The sequence below is a fragment of the Carcharhinus amblyrhynchos genome, chromosome 11 (genome assembly GCF_965287045.1).
Source record: "Carcharhinus amblyrhynchos chromosome 11, sCarAmb.v2.hapA, whole genome shotgun sequence".
Lineage (NCBI taxonomy): Eukaryota > Metazoa > Chordata > Chondrichthyes > Carcharhiniformes > Carcharhinidae > Carcharhinus > Carcharhinus amblyrhynchos.
Genome location: NC_137334.1, coordinates 80,296,136 through 80,317,082, shown reverse-complemented (window position 1 = coordinate 80,317,082; position 20,947 = coordinate 80,296,136). Strand labels below are relative to the sequence as shown.

Below are 20,947 nucleotides of genomic sequence, written 5' to 3'. Positions count from 1 at the left end.
CCATTGGCCACAAGAAATCCAGCATAATGAAAAAACAACTTTAACCAAAAGTCAGGTTTGCTTGATTGAAAATCTTTCAGCATATAAATCTCTGCAGACCATTCAGCCACATGTGAGACTGTCTCAGAGAAGTTATCTCTTGGATATAACCATGCGTGTATAGAGCTCCCTCTGCCAGTGAAATTCCAGGTGGCTTGTGTACACTATAGATGTTGGCAGCTTAAAGAAGAACAAACTGAATCAGTGGATGTGGCCTACTGTCACTCACATCACAATATAGGACAAAGTATAAAATAAAAAATATTGGGGGCTTGTGATAAAGTGACAGTAATAATCATGGGTGATTTTACTTTACATATAAACTGGAAAAATCAAATTGGGAGTAATAGCCTGGAAGAGGAGTTCACAGATTGATTTTGTTAGGAGCACAACTGGTGTTAAATGTGAGGGTATTTCAACTCCCAGAATGGAAACTTGGAATGCCTGCTTTCAACTGTACTCTGCAGTGTGGCATAATGTGAGGATATAATTCTTAGAGTGAAGGGCAAGACTGGCAGAAGTAGGGAACCCTGGATAACTCAGGGTATTGAGGCCCTGGTCAAGAAGAAGAAAGAGGCACATGACATGCATAGGCAGCTGGGATTAAGTGAATCCCTTGAGGAGTATATGGGGTTTTAGGAGTAAAGAGAGAAATCAGAAGGGCAAAAAAGGGCACGAGATTGTTTTGGCAGGTAAGACAAAGGAGAATCTAAAGAGCTTCTACAAATAAATAAAGGGCAAAAAAGTAACAAGGGAGAGAGTAGGGCCTCTTAAGGGTCAACAATGTCATCTATGTGCGGATCCATAAGAGATGGGTGAGATCCTAAATAAATATTTCTCATCAGTATTTACTGTTAAGAAAAGCATGGATGTTAGGGAACTTGGGGAAATAAATAGTGCTGTCTTGAGGAGTGCACATATTGCAGGGAAAGAGGTGCTGGAAGTCTTAAAGTGCATCAAGGTAGGTAAATCCCTGGGACCTGATGAAGTGTATCCCAGGACATTGTGGGAGGTTAGGGAGGAGATTGCAGGTCCCCTAGCTGAGTTACTTATATCATCGATAGTCACAGGTGAGATGCCTGAAGATTGGAGAGTGGCAAATGTTGTGCCTTTGTTTAAAAAGGGCTGCAGGCAAAAGCCTGGGAACTACAGGCCAGTGAGCCTCACATCTGTGGTAGGTAAGTTGTTGGAAGGTATTTTGAGAGACAGGATCTACAGGCATTGAGAGATCCAAGGATTTATTAGGGGCAGTCAGCATGGCTTTGTGAGTGGCAAATCGTGTCATACGAATTTGAGTTTTATGAAGAGGTAACTAAGAAGGTAGATGAGGGCAGCATGGTTGATGTTGTCTACGTGGACTTTAGCAAGGCCTTTGACAAGGTGCCGCATGGTAGTTGTTGCATAAGGTTAAATCTCACAGTATCCAAGGTGAGGTATCTAAATGGATACAAAATTGGCTTCTTGACAGAAGACAGAGGGTGGTTGTAGAGAGTTGTTTTTCAAAGTGGAGGCCTATGAGAAGCAGTATGCCTCAGGGGTCAGTATTGGGTCCACTGTTATTTGTCATTTATATTAATGATTTTGATGAGAATGCAGGGGGCATGGTTTGTAAGTTTGCAGATGACACCAAGATTGGTGGCATGGTGGACATTGAAGAAAGTTATGTCGGATTGCAACAGGATCTTGGTCAGTTGGGCCAGTGGGCTGACAAATGGCAGGTGGAGTTTAATTTAGACAAATGCAAGCTGATGCATTTTGGTAGATTGAGCCAGGGCAGGACTTACTCACTTAATGTTAGGGCACTGGGGAGAGTTATGGAACAAAGAAATCTAGAGGTATATGTTCATAGCTCCTTAAAAGTGAAGCCACAGGTGGATAGAGTGGTGAAGAAGGCATTTGGCATGCTTGGTTTCATTGATCAGAACATTGAATACAGGAGTTGGGACGTCTTGTTGAAGTGTGCAAGACATGGATAAGGCCACACTTGGAATGCTGTGTACAGTTCTGGTCATCCTATTATAGAAAGGATATTATTAATCTAGAAAGAGTGCAGAAAAGATTTACTAGGATGCTACCTGGACTTGATGGTTTGAGTTATAAGGAGAGGCTTGATAGACAGGGACTTTTTTCTCTGGAGTGTAGGAGGCTGAGGGGTAATCTTATAGAGGTCTATGAAATAACGAGGGGCACAGGTCAGCTAGATAGTCAATATCTTTTCCCAAATGTAGGGGAATCTAAAACTAGAGGTCATAGGTTTAAAGAGAGAGGGGAGAGATACAAAAGTGTCCAGAGGGATAATTTTTTCACACAGAGGGTGGTGAGTGTCTGGAACAAGCTGCCAGAGGTAGTAAATAGAGGCAGGTACAATTTTGTCTTTTGAAAAGCATTTAGACAGTTACATGGATAAGATGGGTATAGAGGGATATGGATCAAATGCAGGCAATTGCGATTAGCTTAGGTTTTAAAGAAAAAGGTGGCATGGACAATTTTTGCTGAAAGGTCTGTTTTCATGCTGTAAACCTCTATGACTCTATAAAGATGTGGAAAGTTGTGAAGGATATCCCAAATGGTTTTGTGACGATTTTAAACAAAATAAGTATTTATTAAACAGTAAAACACAACAGGAAAATCAACTTGAAATACACTTAGCTATATTAATAACCATACTCAGTATCTTGAAAGTTGCCTGGTTCCAAATCCCTTTATTTTCCTAATCTTAGAGCTTAATCCTTTCCAAAGAACAGCCCATAGGTTTCTAAATTATAAGCCAAATCCAGCAAAAGTTACCACACCAGACACTATAAAGTTTGGGGTTGCAACCAGCCTAGGATGGAGACAACTAGCTTCTCAAACAGGTTTTCTCTAAGCACTGAAAAGAGCTGATGTTTCAAGTCCAGATGACCCTTTGTCGACAAAGGGTCATCTGGACTCAAAGTGTCAGCTCTTTTCTGTCCTTACAGATGCTGCCAGGCCTGCTGAGATTTTCCAGTGTTTTCTCTTTTGGTTTCAGATGCCAGCATCCACAGTAATTTGCTTTTATTCCTCTAAGCACTGCTTGTTGGGAGTGGATACAGCTGGCTGCTGCAGATTGTGGTTTCAAAACAGCTCTCTTGTATAGTGTGAATTTGCCTTTAATAATGAAATATTTTTCTCCTTTGATCTTCCCTTATCTAAACAAAACTGATAAGGAATTACTCTTAATCACTTTTATTCTGAATTCATCTTTTTGATTGTAATTGTGAAATACAATCCCTTCTTCCCACTTGAACTTATTTCATCTTTACTATATCTTTGACACACTTCTCCATTGTTGCCAACTTGCTTTAGGTAAACATCTGTTTAGAGTCATAGAGTCAGAGAGGTTTACAGCATGGAACCAGACCCTTTGGATCAATTTGTCCATGCTTCCCCTTTTTTAAAAAAACACTAAGCTAATCCCAATTGCCTGCATTTGGCCCATATCCCTCTATACGCTTTGTACCCATGTAGCTGTCTAAATGCTTTTTAAAAGACAAAATTGTACCCATCTCTATTACTACCTCTGGCAGCTTATACCAGACACTTACATCCCTCTGTGTGAAAAAAATTCCCCTCTGGACACTTTTGTATCTTTCCCCTCTCACCTTAAACCTGTGCCCTCTAGTTTTAGACTCCCCTACCTTTGGGAAAAGATATTGACTGTCTAGCTGATCTATGCCCCTCATTATTTTATCAACTACTATAAGATCGCCCCTCAGCCTCCTATGCTCTCGAGAAAAAAGTCCCAGTGTATCCAACCTTTCCTTATAAATCAATCCATTAATTCTCAATAGCATCCTAGTAAATCTTTTTTGCACTCTTTCTAGATTAAATATATCCCTTCTATAATAGGGTGACCAGAGTTGCACACAGCATTCCAAGTGTGGCCTTAGCAATGTGTTATGCAACTTCAACAAGATACCCAACTCCTGTATTCAATGTTCTGACCGATGAAACCAAGCACGCCAAATGCCTTATTCTGTTTGTAGTGTTGCTAGGCTAATCAGTATATTAAAAACCTTAGTTCCATCAACTCAGCTAATCTGTCTTTCTACAGTTTCCATTTTAAAAGCACTTTGTTCTTCTTTAAGCATGCAACCACTGGAACAGCTTCCCATTGATTGGCTTCCTTATTTTTCATTTTATCACAATGTCCTAATGCTTTTGGGATAGTTTCTGGAGCAGCATAACCAGGGAGCAGATTATATTAGACTTAGTATTGTATAATGTGACAGGATTAATTGATGATCTCATGTTAAAGGCTCCATTAGGTAGCAGTGACCTCAATATTATTAAATTTCACATCCAGTTTGAAAGGGAGAAGAGTGGGTATAAGACTAGTATTGTAAACTTAAATAAGGCAACCATGTGGGCACTGTCATGTTCTGAGTTATAGAGTCATAGAGTGATAGAGGTTTACAGCATGGAAACAGGCCCTTTGGCCCAACTTGTCTAGGCCGCCTCTTTTTTTAAACCCCGCAGCTACTCCCAATTGTCCGCATCCCTCTATACCCATCATATCCATGTAACTTTCCAAATGCTTTTAAAAGATAAAATTGTACCTGCCCCAATACTACCTCTGTAAGTTTGTTCCAGGCACTCATCACCCTGTGTGAAAAAATTGCCCCTCTGGACACTTTTGCACCTCTCCCCTCTCACTTTAAACCTATGCCTGCTAGTTTTAGCCTCCCCTCCCTTTGGGAAAAGATATTGACGATCTAGCTGATTTGTGTCCCTCAATATTTTACAGACCTCTGTAAGATCAACCCTCAGCCTCTTACGCTTCAGAGAAAAAAGTCCCAGTTTATCCAGCATCTCCTTATAACTCAAACCATCAAATCCTGGTAGCATCCTAATAAATCTTTTCTGTACTCTTTCTCGTTTAACAATATCCTTTCTATAATAGGGTGACCAGAACTGTACACAGTATTCCAAGTGTGGCCTTACCAACATCTTGTACAACTTCAACAAGACGTACCAACTCCTGTATTCAGTGTTCTGATTGATGAAACCAAGTATGCTGAATGCTTTCTTTATCTCTCTGTCCACCTGTGACTCCACTTTCAAGGAGCTATGAACATGTGCCCCCAGATCTCTTTGTTCTGTAACTCTCCCCAATGCCCTTCCATTAAGTGAGTTAGTCCTGCCCTGTTACTATTGGATAGGAACATCAAAAACTGGCTCAAAAGGCCATAACCTTTATCTTTTTAGAAAACATGGATGAATAGAGTCACAGGATTGCTGATTAACATTTAGTAACAAAAAAATTATTAAATATAAAAAAATGACTGATACAAAACACCTTCACTCCCACTTATCTTCACAAATGTGCACAGAGTTTAAGGATAACACAGCCTACAAAATACATCTTATATTGTAATGGTCTAATTAAACACACTATTACTGTAACCCAACAGGCCAACTATGGTCAGGCAACACCCCATGCTGAAACCCAGTGGCACATTTCATCTGTGCATTTCTCTTCAAGTGCACCCAGATAACTCTTATGCCATGAGCCAACTGATCTCAGTGGATTCTGTCTTCCACATGAGTGTTTTCAAATTCCACTCTTCAAAAGGCATATCTGGGAATCTTCTTTCAAACAATGCTTCCCCTTAGCTGTTCCCAGCAAAGATCCAGCACTGACAGGATTTCCAACTCTCCTTTCAGTGTTTGTCTTGAATAACCATGTGATTTCAGACTCATGCACTGTCTGTCACAGAACCAATCATTAACTGATTCACAATTACTTTAACTTTTATTTCACAGGCTGTAGTAAGATAAGGAATAAATAAGCTTCACCAGGTCTGCCCCTTTCAGCCCTGTCTTTAACTTCAATGAATGTTACACTGTTTCAATTCATTGTTCCTTTAACTTCAGTTTTCTGGAACCAGAAAGATACCATGAAGATACAGCTTGAATACTGTGTGCAGTTTTAGTTTCTATATTCAGAGAAGGATGTAAGTGCATTGAAGGCAGTTCAGAGGAGATTGATTCCTGGAATGAGCAGATTGTTTTATGAGGAAAGGCTAGACAAACTGGGCTTGTTTACACTGGAGCTTAGGAGAGTGAGGGCAACTTGATTGAAATTACAAGATCCTGAACAGCCATAACAAGGCGGACATGGAAAAGATGTTTCCTTTTGTGGGTGAGTTCAGAACAGTGGAGCACTATTTTAAAATTAAGGGTTGCCCTTTTAGTTCAGGGATGTGGAGAAATATTTTCTCTCAGGAGCCTGTGGAACTTTGAAACTCTGCCTCAGAAGGTGGTGGAGGCAGGATCATTGAATATTTTTAAGGAGAAAGTAGATAGATTCTTATTAGGCAAGGAAATCAAAGGTTATTGGGGTAAATAGGAATGTGAAATTCGAAACACCAAAAGATCAACTATGATGTTATTGAATGGTGGAGCAGGCTTGAGGGGCTAAATGGTCTAATTCTGCTCCTTTTCATATGTTTCTATGTGCATTTATAAATCTCAACCTGAATCTAAATGTTCAAATTTGATAAGGCTTCTTGGATCATTATACTATTAGATGATTAGCTATTTGGTGAGCCCTGAATATTTGTTGGCGTTGGAGGTTTATGTGAGTTAAATGTGTTGAGTGAATCGGTTTTCTGCTTTTATTTTGTGTAAGTGGCTAACTTTTAATGTGTGTTGGATAAGTTATAAATGAATACAAGGCAAGAGAATTTGCAATAAATGGTTGGATCCTGTGAAGTATAGAGGAACAGAGGGATCTTGCAGTGTATGCTCACAGATGGCTGGGGGGTAGGAGAACAGATAATTAAGATGATGACCATCATCCTGGTACCAAAGAAAAGCCAGGCAGCATCTGGTGGCTTTGACATCCATCATTACGAAGTGCTTCGAAAGATTAGTCATGGCATGAATCAATTCCGGCCTCCCAGATTGCTTGGATCCACTACAATCTGCCTACCGCTGCAACAGATCCACAGCAGACACCATCTCCCTGGCCCTGTACTCAACCCTGGAATACCTATATAACAAAGACACCTATGCCAGAATCCTATTTATCGACTATAGCTCAACCTTCAACACCATTATTCCTATGAAACTCATCTCCAAACTTCACAGCCTGGGGCTTGGCTCCTCCCTCTGCGACTGGAGAAATTCCTAACCCACAAATCGCAATCAATAAGGATAGGCAACAACACCTTCTCTACAACGATCCTCAACATCCGGTGTCCTTAGCCCCTTACTGTACTGCTTATACATCTACGACTGTGTGGGCAAATTCCCCATCAACTCAATTTTCAAGTTTGCTGATGACATCACCGTAGTTAGTCAGATCTCAAACAATGACGAGACGGAATACAGGAATGAAATAGAGAATGTGTTGAACTGATGCGACAACAGTAATCTCTCCCACAATGCTAACAAAATGAAGGAAACTGTCATTAGGAGGTGTAAAGGAGAACATGCACCTGTCTACATCAACAGAGATGAAGCAGAAATGGTTGAGAGCTTCAAGCTTCTAGGTGTCCAAATCACCAACAACCTGCCCTGGTCCCCTCAAGCCGACACTACAGTTAAGAAAACACACCAATGCCTATACTTTCTCAGAAGACTAAGGAATTTTGGCAAGTCTGCTACGACTCTTACCAACATTTACAGATGCACCGTAAAAAGCATTCTTTCATTGTATCACAGCTTGGTATGGCTCCTGCTCTGAGCAAGACTGCAAGGAACTACAAAAGGCCACGAACAAAGCCCAGTCCATCACTTAAATGTGCCTCCCACCCATTGACTCTGTCTACACTTCCCACTGCCTTTCAAAAGCAGCCAGCATAATTAAGGACACCATTCACCCTGGACATTCTCAATTCCCCCTTTTTCCATGTGAAAAAACACAAAAGTCTGAGGACACGTATCATTTGACTCAAGACAGCTTCTTCCCTGCTGCCATCAGACTTTTGAATGGATCTACCTCACACTAAGTTGATCTTTCTCCACACTGTAGCTATGATGTAACATTATATTTTGCACTCTGTCCTTTCCTTCTCTATGTATGGTATGCTTAACTGTATAGCACGCAAGAAACAATACTTTTCACTGTATACAAATACACCTGACAATAATAAATCAAATCAAAATAAAATCAAATCAAGAAAACATACTTTCTTTTCTTGGTTGAAGTCTAGAATGTCACATCAGGGAGGTTATACTCAGACTGCTTATAACACTGATTAGACTTCAGTTAGACTGACTGACTGTGTTTGTGTGTAAGGTGCACTGTGTGAGTGACTGTGTTTCTGTGTCAGATGTACTATGTGAATGACTGTGTGTTGTATTCTGAGCGTCTGTATTTGTGTGTGTTGTACTGTGAGTATGTATGTTGTATTGTTTCTGTGTTTGTGTGTGCTTTATTGAATGACTGTGCTAGATTGTGTGTCTGTGTGTTGTATTGTGTCTGTTGTGTTGATTGTGTGTCTGTGTGTGTTGTATTGTGAGTGTGTATGTGTTGTATTGTGAGTATCTATGTCTGTGTGTTGTATTGTGAGTGCCTGTGTTTATGTGTGTTGTATTGTGAGTGTCTGTGTGTGTTGCATTGCAGTGTCTGTCTGTGTATGTTGTATTGTGAGTGTCTGTGTATGTTGTCTTGTGAGTGTGTGTTGTATTGTGAATGTGTGTCTGTATGTGTTGTATTGTGTCTATGTGTGTTGTATTGTGTGTCTGTGTGTTGTATTGTGAGTGTCTGTGTTTCTGTGTGTTGTATTGTGAGTGTCTGTGTCTGTGTGTGTTGTATTGTGTCTGTGTATGTTGTCTTGTGAGTGTCTGTGTGTTGTATTGTGAATGTGTGTCTGTATGTGTTGTATTGTGTCTATGTGTGTTGTATTGTGAGTGTCTGTGTTTCTGTGTGTTGTATTGTGAGTGTCTGTGTCTGTGTGTTGTATTGTGAGTGTCTGTGTCTATGTGTTGTATTGAGTGTCTGTGTGTGTTGTATTGTAAGTGTTTGTGTGTATTGCATTGTGTGTCTGTGTGTTGGATTGTGAGTGACTGTGTTGTGTGTTAAATGTATTTCCTGCCTTCTCTCTCTCTCTCTCTGTATCACATGCTCCGCATTCAGTGTTTAAACCCTATTCTGTATTGCTTGTGTTGGTGACACACACAGCACTCTCTGCCCGCTGAGCGCACCCCTCATTCCGCATTCACACACAGGTCCACATTGCCAGCCAGCAGCGGGAGCGTACAGTCGCAGTGTCGTCCACTTCTGATCTGAGACCCTTTTCCTTTCTCAGGCTGACAATGAGCACCACCAAGATTATTTACTTCGTCGTGGATGGCAGACCTGAACAGGCGGAGTTCCCGGGCGACTGTCCAGCCCAAGATGTGAAAGGTAGGGAAAGTTTAACTGGGTTGAAATGCAACCTGATGAATTCGGTCTTTGTGCAGTGTGGGAATCCCCACGGTTGGTGTTAGCAGTGGACTCAGCTAATGAAATGGACAATAATGGTTATCACCTTTGGAAGAGTTCCGCTGATCAGATGTCAAGTATTAAGCACACTTCAGTAAATTCTATAATTGACGCTCTCGCATTTGTACAGCAGCTTACGGGGAGTGTAGGCAGTGATTGAGAGAAAAGACCTCTCTTTTCCTCCTCATCGTTTCTTTCACTGATAGAAGTTGCAGTGATTTTATTTAAATGGAATTTCGAGACTTGTTAATAAGTAAAGAAGCTCAGCTGGTTATCTTAGCAGAGTTGCGAACAGCCGGGATAAACACTGTGCAAAATATGACTTAAAGTTGATTTAAAGTGAAAACCCTGTCAGATAAAAGTGTTCGATAAGCCTTGCATACAAGGATGCGGTCCAGTGGCAGAAGTCAGTTTGAAGCGAACTAACCATCGTCCCAAAGAAGAGGATGAACTGTTGTTGAACTCTCCTCCCCCCCACCCCCTACACCCCCATAAACGTTTGCCTGGCAATCTTGCATTCTTAAAGTTACAAAGCCAGGGTGGGATGGGTAAATCCATCTCCTTGCTTGCTTCAGACACCAGATTCAAATTCCAATTGAATCCAATTCATGGTCCCCACAAGAGGGACAAACAAGATCCAAGCTGACAAGATAAGGCATTGCACCCCATCTTGGGCTTGATACGATGCTTCAGTCAGTCATAGATTCTGATTTATAATGACTTTGGGAAGACACGTTGTACCTGTGTGATGAGGGGACTTAACACTAGTACATTTAAATGGAGTATTTTACCAAGCACAGTCCTTGTTTTGAAGAATTTGCTTTCTTTATTGACAATAACTTTATTTGTAAAAGATCAGGATTGGGAAGGTGAGATGTGGGCTAGAATTTTACCGGCACGTCCACCCCGATTCCAGGGGTGGGCAAGGCTCGGAGAACCCCATTCTCCGTTGGCCTCGGGTGGGATTGTACAAACCTCGGGTGGACGTGCTGATAAAATTCTGCCCTTGGTGTAAAAAAATGTGGGGGTTGCAGTGGCAATTCCCTTTACGTCCCATGTGTTGCCCAGCTTAATTAATAAAGGCCATTACAATTTGTGGAGATGCCAGCGTTGGACTGGGGTAAACACAGTAAGAAGTCTCACAACACCAGGTTAAAGTTCAACAGGTTTATTTGATAGCAAAAGCCACTAGCTTTCGGAGCGCTGCTCCTTCGTCAAGTAAGCGGGAATTCTGTTTACAAACAGGGCGTATAAAGACACAAACTCAATTTACAAAATAATGGTTGGAATGTGAGTCTTTATAGGAAATCAAGTCTTGAAAGCACAGATAATGTGAGTGGAGAGAGGGTTAAGCTAGCAGACTTAACTAGGCAACTAGGGGACGCAGGGGAGCAGACACAGTCACAATTGAGACTTGATTACCCATAAAGACTTGCATTCCAACCATTATTTTGTAAATTGAGTTTGTATCTTTATATGCCCTGTTTGTGAGCAGAACTCCCGCTTACCTGACGAAGGAGCAGCACTCCAAAAGCTAATGGCTTTTGCTACGAAGTAAACCTGTTGGACTTTAACCTAGTGTTGTGAGACTTCCTACTCTATTACAGTTTGACCAGAGGGTGCACAGGAGAAATTGTTGCCTTGTTTCAGAATTAAAATCTCATACAGTACAGTCATCGGTTGCACCTTAAACTCAAAATTCTCCAGAGACAAAGACCCATGAATCAGAGACAGACAATGCACATGCTTACGTCTGTTTTCCATGGAACAGATCGCTAGTCTGAAGCCAAAGATTATAGTGTGAAGGCCATTCCTCTGCATCAAGCATTGCTGACTGGGAAGCTCTCCCACTCTTGCCACCTGCCAAAGGCATGTGGGAGGAATTTGCAGGTTGAAAATCCAGCTGTTTGGCCATGTTATGAGCACACCTTTCACATCAAGACCTGAAGTGGGACTTGAACACAAAACGTATGGCTCAGCGACGGGGATGCTATCCATAAACCTCCCAATTGCATCTTCCACACTAATTAATCTCAACAATAAGGCAAAGATTAAAACAGCACACTTAATAGTTTATTCAGTATTATATGTTGTCAAGTCTGAAACAAATACAAATACATGAAAAACATCATTATTTTGTTGTGATAAGACAGATTGTATGTTGACTTCAGGAAAGCTAATATAGACAGATTACATAGGAATTGTGAGATTAAAGACGACCAAAGTCCATCCAGTTTAACTTTTGCCATCCTGTTAGTCACATAATACAATGATAATAGAGTTGTTGACTAATCATCACAGTCAATCTCGATCAATTAGTTGACAGCAGAGCCAGAGAGAATGGAGGAAAACCCCAATGATGAACAGGTTTGTGATTCATTGTCCCCAAGTCACCTATTTCAAGTCACCAAAGTCAGGGGACATGGAGTTGGGGGTAGGGTGTTAGCGTGGATAGAGGATTGGTTGTCAAATAGGAGGCAGAGAGTGGGGGTCAACGGGTGCTATTCGGATAGGCGGTTGGTGACTAGTGGAGTGCCCCAGGGGTCGATGCTGGGGCCTCAGCTATTTACCATTTATATAGATGATCTGGAGGAGGGAACCGAGTGTATGGTGTCGAAATTTGCTGATGACACCAAGATTGGTGGAACGGCAAATTGCGCGGAGAGTGTGGAGAGTCTACAGAAGGATCTAGATAGGCTGGGCGAATGGGCCAGGAACTGGCAAATGGAATTTAATGTTGGCAAGTGCGAGGTGGTCCACTTTGGTAGGAATAATGGTAGGAAGGATTATTACTTACGTGGCGAAAAACTGCAGCAGGCGACGGTGCAGAGGGACCTCGGGGTCCTTGTGCATGAGTCACAAAAACCCAGCTTGCAGGTGCAGCAGGTGGTCAGGAAGGCGAATGGGATGCTGGCCTTCATAGCGAGGGGGATTGAATATAAAAGTAGGGAGATCTTGCTGCAGCTATATAGGGCATTGGTGAGGCCGCAGCTGGAGTACTGTGTGCAGTTTTGGGCGCCGTACTTACGCAAGGATATTTTGGCCTTGGAGGGAGTGCAGAGGAGGTTTACTAGGCTGATGCCGGAGTTGAGGGGGTTGAGCTATGAGGAGAGGCTGAATAAACTAGGCTTGTACTCGTTAGAGTTTAGAAGAATGAGGGGAGATCTCATTGAGACGTTTAAGATGATGAATGGGATGGATAGGATAGAGGTGGAGAGACTCTTTCCACTTAGAAAGGACCGTAGGACTAGGGGGCACAGCCTCAAGATAAAGGGGGGGCGGTTTAGAACAGAGTTGAGGAAGAACTTCTTCACTCAAAGGGTGGTGAATCTCTGGAATTCTCTGCCCGTTGAAGTGGTGGAGGCTACCTCGCTAAATATTTTTAAGACGCGGGTTGATGGGTTTTTGATAAGCGAGGGGATTAAGGGTTATGGGGAGAGGGCGGGAAAGTGGAACTGAGCCACGACAGATCAGCCATGATCTTATTGAATGGCGGGGCAGGCTCGAAGGGCTAGATGGCCTACTCCTGCTCCTATTTCTTATGTTCTTATGTATTTCTCCTCGATACTAACCATGTCTTTTCTCAAACTACTCACATCGATGTGAGGATGCAAGCTAATCCTGCCCTCCCCTGCACCCGAGGTAGTTGTTTGAGGTATGGCTTAATAGTACAAGTTTTAAAAGTTGAAAAGTAACACCAATGTGTTTGATACTTCAGTATGGAGAATAAGCCATTGCATGTCTTTCATTACTTTTCTTTATACAAAGGCAGCACTTTTAGAATTGTTCTTTATTTGTTTTCTTTCATGGGATGTGGCCATCACTGGCAAGGCCAACGTTTGTTGCCCATCCCTAATTGCCCCTGAGCTGAATAGTTTGCTAGGTATGGCTCACCACAACAGCTGATAGATTTTTACTACAACTGACAAATCTGGAATATAAAGCTAGTTTCAGTAATGGTGTCCGTGACAACTATTACCAATTATTATACAAACTCACTTGGTTCACTAATGCCCTTTCAGGAAGGACATCAGCCACACTTACCTGCTGTGGTATCCATGTGACTCCAGAACCACAGCAATGTGGTTGACTCTTAACTTCTTTCAGGGGCAATTAGGGAGGGACAACATCCCTGCCAGGAATGCTCACACCCCATCAACAAAGAAAAAGATCGGAAGAGAGCATGTTCACCGATGTTCAGCATCATTTCTAAAAAATTAATTCATTGGACATGGAAGTTGCTGGCTGGCCAGCATCTATTGTCTGCCCCTAGTTGCCTTTGGAGGGCAGTTAAGAGTCAACCACATTGCTGTGGTTCTGGAGTCAAATGTTGGCCAATCCGGGTAAGGACAGCAGATTTCCTTCCTTAAAGATCATTCATGAATGAGATGGATTTTTCTGACAATCAATGATTGTTTCATGGTCATCAGTAGATTCTTAATTCCAAATTTTTTTTTCATTGAAGTTAAATTCCACCGTGGGCCTTGGCAGGATTTTAACCTAGGTCACCAAAACATTAGCTGAGTTTCTGGATTAATAATCTAACGATAATACCAGTAAGCCATCACCTCCCCATTTGTGACTCCTCAGATATTGAGGCAGTGTGTGCCAATATGCAGCAACACCTGGACAACATACAGGCTTGGGCTGTTAAGTGATAAATCACATTTATGCTGCACTAGTGCCTGGCAATTCATATCTCCAAAGGAGCATAACTAACTATCTCCCCTTGACATTCAATGGCATTTATCATTGCTTAATTAAAATAGTAACTAAGTAACAAGTACTCCAAAATTAATGGGATAGAGAAATGATGAAGAGATCAACAAAACTGTAACCTATTGAAGAACCAATGATAAATGCTGTTACCATAAAAAATCAATTCAAATCAGTTCAGCAAATAGTCTGTGTTGAAGTGGCCAGCTATGAAGTGGGCATGTGTAGAAGTGTGAGGGAGACGGTCACGGCCAGCAATTAGATCAGAATGGAGAAATTTGGACCAGATTTGAGAGAAGCTTAAGCTGGGAAGCACGAGGGACGGTGACAGGGAGTGCTACTGGAGCAGTTAAGATACAATGATTGATGAGCCAATGATGAGATTCAGTAAATGAAACAAGATTGACAGGTGAAGTCAGTGAACAGAAAAGTCTGTGGTTGAAAATTAAGAGGGATGAATCTGACTTGTTCCTGAAACTAGTAACATTAGCTTTACGGTAATTAAGAATAAGCATTGTTGCTCAGCTGTGCATAAAATGGAATATCCCACAGTTGAACCCTGGATTATGATAACTGACCATGCCCTGGGTGGTAAAAAGGGTTCTAGAATACTGTTACTTTTTGGTCCTTTTGGGTTGAAGCTTATTTTTATTTGTTCGTTCAAGGGATGTGGGCGTTGCTGGCTGGGCCAGCATTTATTGCCCACCCGTGAGGGCATTCAAGAGTCAACCACATTGCTATGGTCTGGAGTCACATGGAGGCCAGACCAGGTTAGGATGGCCGGATTCCTTCCCGAAAGGACATTAGTGAACCAGATGTGTTTTTACGACAGCTGACAATGGTTTCGTGGTCATTATTAGACTTTCAATTCCAGATTTTTATTCAATTCAAAATTCACCAACTGCTGTGGTAGGATTCAAACCAGGGTCTGCAGAGAATTGCCCTGGATCTCTGGATTACTAATCCAGTGTAATACCAATACACCACAGCCTCCCCCTTGGGATACCTCAGAGATATTCCATTACATTAAAGATCATTGATGATTAGGAAGGAGAAATTTGGCCCTATTTTCCTCTCTTGTTTTCCATTTGATAACCTCTGAAGTTTGAAGTTAGCATGAATCTCAATTATGGGCAGCATGGTGACATAGTGGTTAGCACTGCTGACTCAGAGCCAGGATCCCTGGTTCAATTCCAGTCTCGGGTCACTATCTGTGTGGAGTTTGCACATTCTCCCCGTGTCTGCAGGGTTTCCTCCGAGTATTCCGGTTTCCTCCCGCCATCCAAAGATGCGCAAGTTAGGTGGATCGGCCTTGCTTAATTGCCCCTTAGTGTCAGGGAGACTAGCTAGGGTAAATGCATGAGGTTATGGGGATAGAGCCTGGGTGGGATTGTGGTCGGTGCAGACTCGATGGGCCGAATGGCATCCTCCTGCCATGTAGGATTGTATGATTCTATGAATTCCCATGTCAAAAGGATGATGGAAACTGCTTGTGAATGCTTATGCATGAAAAATAGTGTGAGGGTGTATGGTTCCTGTACTTCAGCTATAGGTCAAAATAATCAGCAGAGATAGAGAGGGGAGAAAATCGTTGAGGCAGGCAATCTTTGAAAAAGAATTCAGTGACAGAAACATTTGTTCATTCTGACATACTTAACTACTCAATAATCATTTTGTCAAGTTGAATGATATATGTTGAATTAAATCTTATTAGCATAGGGCTCAAGTCAGGCATTAGGAGGAATCATAAGTGTTAGCTGTCCAATTGTAAAGTGAAAAGACTGTGATCTTGATTTTTCAAAAATGCTCACCAATTCCCCCTGACATTACACATGATAAGGCGGTGAATGTGGTCACCTATTTTCCTGTCTCTGATTTCTTTGTCTTGCTTATTTCTCTTTGTCCTGTCTGTTCTGTTTCTCCTCTGCACGTCTCTCCTTTAACACTTTCCTTTCTGCTTCTACTCTTCTACTTCACATTCTGTCTTTCTTTTTAGTTAGGAGTTGGCTGGTGATAATTAAGGCAGGGAAAAGAGTCCTTGATAGTTACAGGTTAGATTTTGAGGTGGGTGATGAGGGAAGCTATGCTGCTCAGCGGAACCCTTTTTTAAATCTCCTTCCCCAATCACTCAAGCAACCCCTCCATCCCCATCTTTTGTCCTCCAACAAGCCGTTTCCCTTTCCTACCTCATGCTTAAAAATGTCCCTACTTCCTCCTCTTTGAATAACTTGCTCTGCACCTGTATCCTATTGTCTCCTTTGCTATACTGTCTCTCATCTCACTCATAACTGTTAATGCACCCCCATTCACCTTCTATAGCTGGATAAGAGCCAGAAGTCTCCTCTGCCCCAATTAGTTTCCTTCCCCTCTCATATGCTGCAGATGTTGTAAACCTAAACTGAAAAGAGAAAAATGCTGGGAGTACTCCATCTGCCTGCGTCTCTCGAGAGAAATAAAATGAATGTTTCAGGTCAAGATGACCTTTAATCAGAACTGAAGAAAGGTGAAAATGAAATAGGTCTGCAGCTGGTACATGAAGGATTTGTTGATGGGATGAGATGAAGTAAGGTCTGGGGAAGGTATACACAGCATAAACACCAGCAGCAGATCAAATAGCCTGTTTCTGTGCTGTAACTTCTATTGAAATGTGACTTTTTATTTTATGAAACTAAACAACAGGCCTTGGTACACTCACAATTTTAAAAAGCTCCATACTTAATGACTTCATTAAGCTTTGGCATGTATCTGCCATTCTCCTTCAACATGCACTGTGCCAGGATAACTTGCCTGCACCTAATACAAAGGACTCAGTGAAAGGCTCAGACATTAGAAACCTTTGACTTCCCCCAGATGAGAGACAATCGGACAATTATGTCCATAAGAACATTAAAGGGCTAACAGAATGTGAAACCACACACTTTCATCAAAATATAGGACTTTTTAGACCTTTCACCCTGCTTCTGACGCACACCCTTACTGACTTTTACACAGTTATGCAAACACTATTTACAGTAAATGCCTCCCAGTTCTGTTTGAAGACATCTTGGAGGCATCTTTGTGACATTATTTGCTTTTCTGTCAGTATGGGCTTGAGGCAGCATCCTGACAAGGGGTCATAAGAACATAAGAAATAGGAGCAGGAGTAGGCCATCTAGCCCTTCGAGCCTGCCCCACCATGCAATAAGATCACGGCTGATCTGAAGTGGATCAGTTCTACTTATCCACCTGCTCCCCATAACCCTTAATTCCCTTATCAATCAGAAGGGTCAAGGTAATACAATCCCCTATAGTGCTCTGTTTCTCTCTCATTGTTGCAAGAAATAGCACAGCTAAACACATCCTGGGGGGTGCAGTTAATGAGCCCAAGGGGTAGAAGTGGGTGCTTGACTATGGAATTCAGGTGAGGAGAAGTAAGTGGCAGTGACAGAGAACACAGGAACAAAAGAAACAGAAGCAGGAGTAGGTCACTGGGCCTGTTAAGCTTGCCCCACCATTCTACATGATCATGCCTGATTTATGCTGGCCTCAACGCCTTTGCTGTGCCATTACCTATATTCCTCTATTCCTCAATCTATCAAATATTTATCTGCCTCCTCTTTAAATACTTCTAATGATCCAGCCTCCATTATCCTTTGGGGTAGCAATTCACCACCTTCTGCAAGAAGAAACTTCTACACTCTTCTGTTTTAAATGACTGACGAGGATTAGGGACATGCTGCTTGTCAGCAGTAGGGCAGCACAGTGGCACAGTGATTAGCACTGTTGCTCATAGCGCCAGGGACCGATGTTCAATTCCAGGCTTGGGTCACTGTCTGTGCGGAATCTGCACATTCTCCTCATGCCTGCATGGGTTTCCTCTGGGCACTCTGGTTTCCACCCAGAGTCCAAATGACGTGCTGGTTAGTAGATGTACTATGCTAAATTCTCCCTCAGTGTACCTGAATAGGCGCTGGAGTGTGGCAGCTAGGGGATTCTCACAGTAACTTCACTGCAGTGTTAATGTATGCCCACTTGTGACAATAATAAATAATCTTAACTTCCTGTATTTCAGGAAACACAATGACATTGGGCTCCTGTGTCATGCTTCTGATGCTATTCAGTAGGAAGGGTGACGAAATATGCTGAGTGCTGCAGCAGTTGGGCATCTCCTACATTTAGGTGTAATCCTTAGCTCAGTGATAGCAGACTTACCTGGTAGCTCTTGTAGACTTATCTGGGCAGCACAGTGGCGCAGTGGTTAGCACTGCTGTCTCACAGCACCATAGACCTGGGTTCAATTCTTGGCTGACTGCCCGTGTGGAGTTTGTACATTCTCTCTGTGTCTACTTGGGTTTCCTCCAGGGTCTCCGGTTTCATCCCAAGATGTGCAGGTTAGAGGGTGTGGCTATGCTGAGTTGCTCCTTCATGTTCCAAAATGTGTAGGTTAGGGGGATTAGCCATACTAGGGTTAAGGTAAGGTGCTCTGTCAGAGAGTTGGTGCAGACTCAATGGGCTGAGTGGCCTCCTTCTGCAGTGTAAGGATTGTAGTCAGAAAGTCATGGATTCAAGTACCACTAGGAACAAAAACATGTCTTTGAGGTTTGACTCTTCATACTGAGCAAGTACTGCACTGCTGGAGGTTTGTTGAAATGAATGTTGAATTGTAGACTCTGTACAGACCTTGCTGTTTTAAGGATGTTCTTGTCCTACAGAACTTTGCAGGGTAATTTTGTATGATTAATTTCCTTGTAACTATAGAAACAATAGGAATCATTTTTAACTTCTCCAGAAGTAACCCAGCAAAACAAATCTGGTGTACAATTTATGCGAGTTTCATCTCCTTGAATAAACACTCTAATTAATTCTGAAGCAAGAACAGAAAATGATGGAAAATCTCAGCAGGTCTGACGGCATCTTTGGAGAGAGGATAGAGCCAATGTTTCGAATCTGGATGACCCTTCGTCAGAACTCTAATTAATTCTGGTGTTTTTTCTCATTTAACAAACATTCTCTTCAAATTTGATCAGGAGAATGCATGGAACATCATTTATACGTTAGCTGGAAAGGTACATTATTATTCTTGACATTGACTGAAACATAGATAAAGTATTTAAATAAATGTTTGGAACAATTGCTGTGAAATTTAATCCATTGGCTGAAAAGTAGAGATATTAAAAAAGAAATTCAGATTGTTTTCCTTTGATCCTTTGAATTGAGATGTGAACCAGTTTTTCCTTAATATCTGTTTACATAACAAGCAGAAGAGCCTTCACCAAGATATCAGTTAAGTGAACAGACCTGTTAATGGTTTTATTGGTATGCTGGATGCAATGCATAAGTTGGCTCCTCAGAATGAATAGAAGTCCAGCCCAAGAGAAAACAATACGAGGGAGTGTTCAGAGAATCCCTACAGTGCAGAAGGAGGCTGTTCAGCCCATCGAGTCTGCACCGACAACAATCCCACCCAGGTCCAACAATCCTACCCAGTGGTTGTCAGCTGAGATTGGGTGGAAGCACTTGTTACCGGGTCCCATGCAGCAGAGTTATCTGACTGCTGTTGACTTTACAGTACCTATACAATTGAGAGAGAATTTGTGATTAATGTGAATTTCTGGCAAGTTTTATGCCTTTAAATAACTTGTACTGGATTTTATTGTGTTTTGATTTCATGTCTCACTTTTCATGGAAAGATTTTTTTTTGGTTTTACATTTAGACATTTAAATGTAAAATTGCAAAATAATTCATGCCTAATCCCTCTCATTTGAGTAAAGCTTAGAAAATATGAATTTCGCTCACCCCGAAACCGGAAAACCTGCCCAACGACAATGGACCTTACCACGGTCCAGCCCTCTCCTGCTCCAATTCCCGTAGTGGACGGGATAGTAAAATTTGCCTTCAAGAGTCTTTGAATATCAGAAGGCTTACAGTGACAACTTGCCTTTAGATTATGCCTTTAACATATTGAAACATCCCAAGATGCTGCATATGAGTGTTCTCAAACACAATTTGACAGCAAGCAACTTAAGTAAATCTTACAGTAAATGACTAAACTCATGGCCAGAGATAGGATTCAAGGAGTGTCTTAAAGGAGGAAAGAGAGGTAGGGAAACAAAGAGATGTAGAGAGGTTATTCCAGTGCATAAGACCTAGGTAGTTGAGAGCAGGATTCTCAAGAGGCCAGAATTGGAGGAGCATAGATATCTCAGAGAGGTGTAGGCCTGGAGGCGATTACAGTTTAGAAGTAGCAAACAATGAGGCCATGGAGGGATATAAAAACAAGGATTAGAATTTTAAAATTAAGGTGATACTTAGTTGGGAGCTGATATAGAATGAGCACTGAGGTGATGGGTTTCCATGAAGCATGTAAGAATATCCTCAAAGCAACACTGAAGAGGTCAAGCATCGCTGCAGATTCATGGGAGTCTGTAACCTCTGACTAACCAACACAGAGAAGTATCATTTGAGACAGCGCCAAAACACCAAACGACTTCATTGAGAACGTGAAGAGACAAAGTTGAGATATTGGAGAGCGCGCACAAGCCTCCAAGCCATTCCCAACTCTTCAAGTCCTGCATGTGGCAGAGTCTGCAGTTTTTCCAATTAACTTCTCAGCCATCTCAAGCCCATTGAAACTGGAATGAAAGCAAATTATTCTACATCTTGAGGGATTGTCAATGAAGTAAGAAGAAGATGGGTTTCCACTCTCTATCATGTAATAGAATAGTTTTAATTATGCTATGAATAATATTCATGAG

General features: G+C 41.8%; 1 protein-coding gene across 1 annotated transcript in view; it reads left to right on the top strand.

The window, feature by feature from the left end:
- Positions 1 to 20,947, top strand: part of LOC145350218 (high affinity cGMP-specific 3',5'-cyclic phosphodiesterase 9A) — a 109,993-nt gene that overhangs the window by 10,232 nt on the left and 78,814 nt on the right. The window contains exon 2 of the mRNA XM_080199280.1: positions 9,321 to 9,418. Coding sequence (XP_080055406.1) covers positions 9,321 to 9,418 — 98 coding nt within the window. The remainder of the gene's footprint in view (positions 1 to 9,320; positions 9,419 to 20,947) is intronic.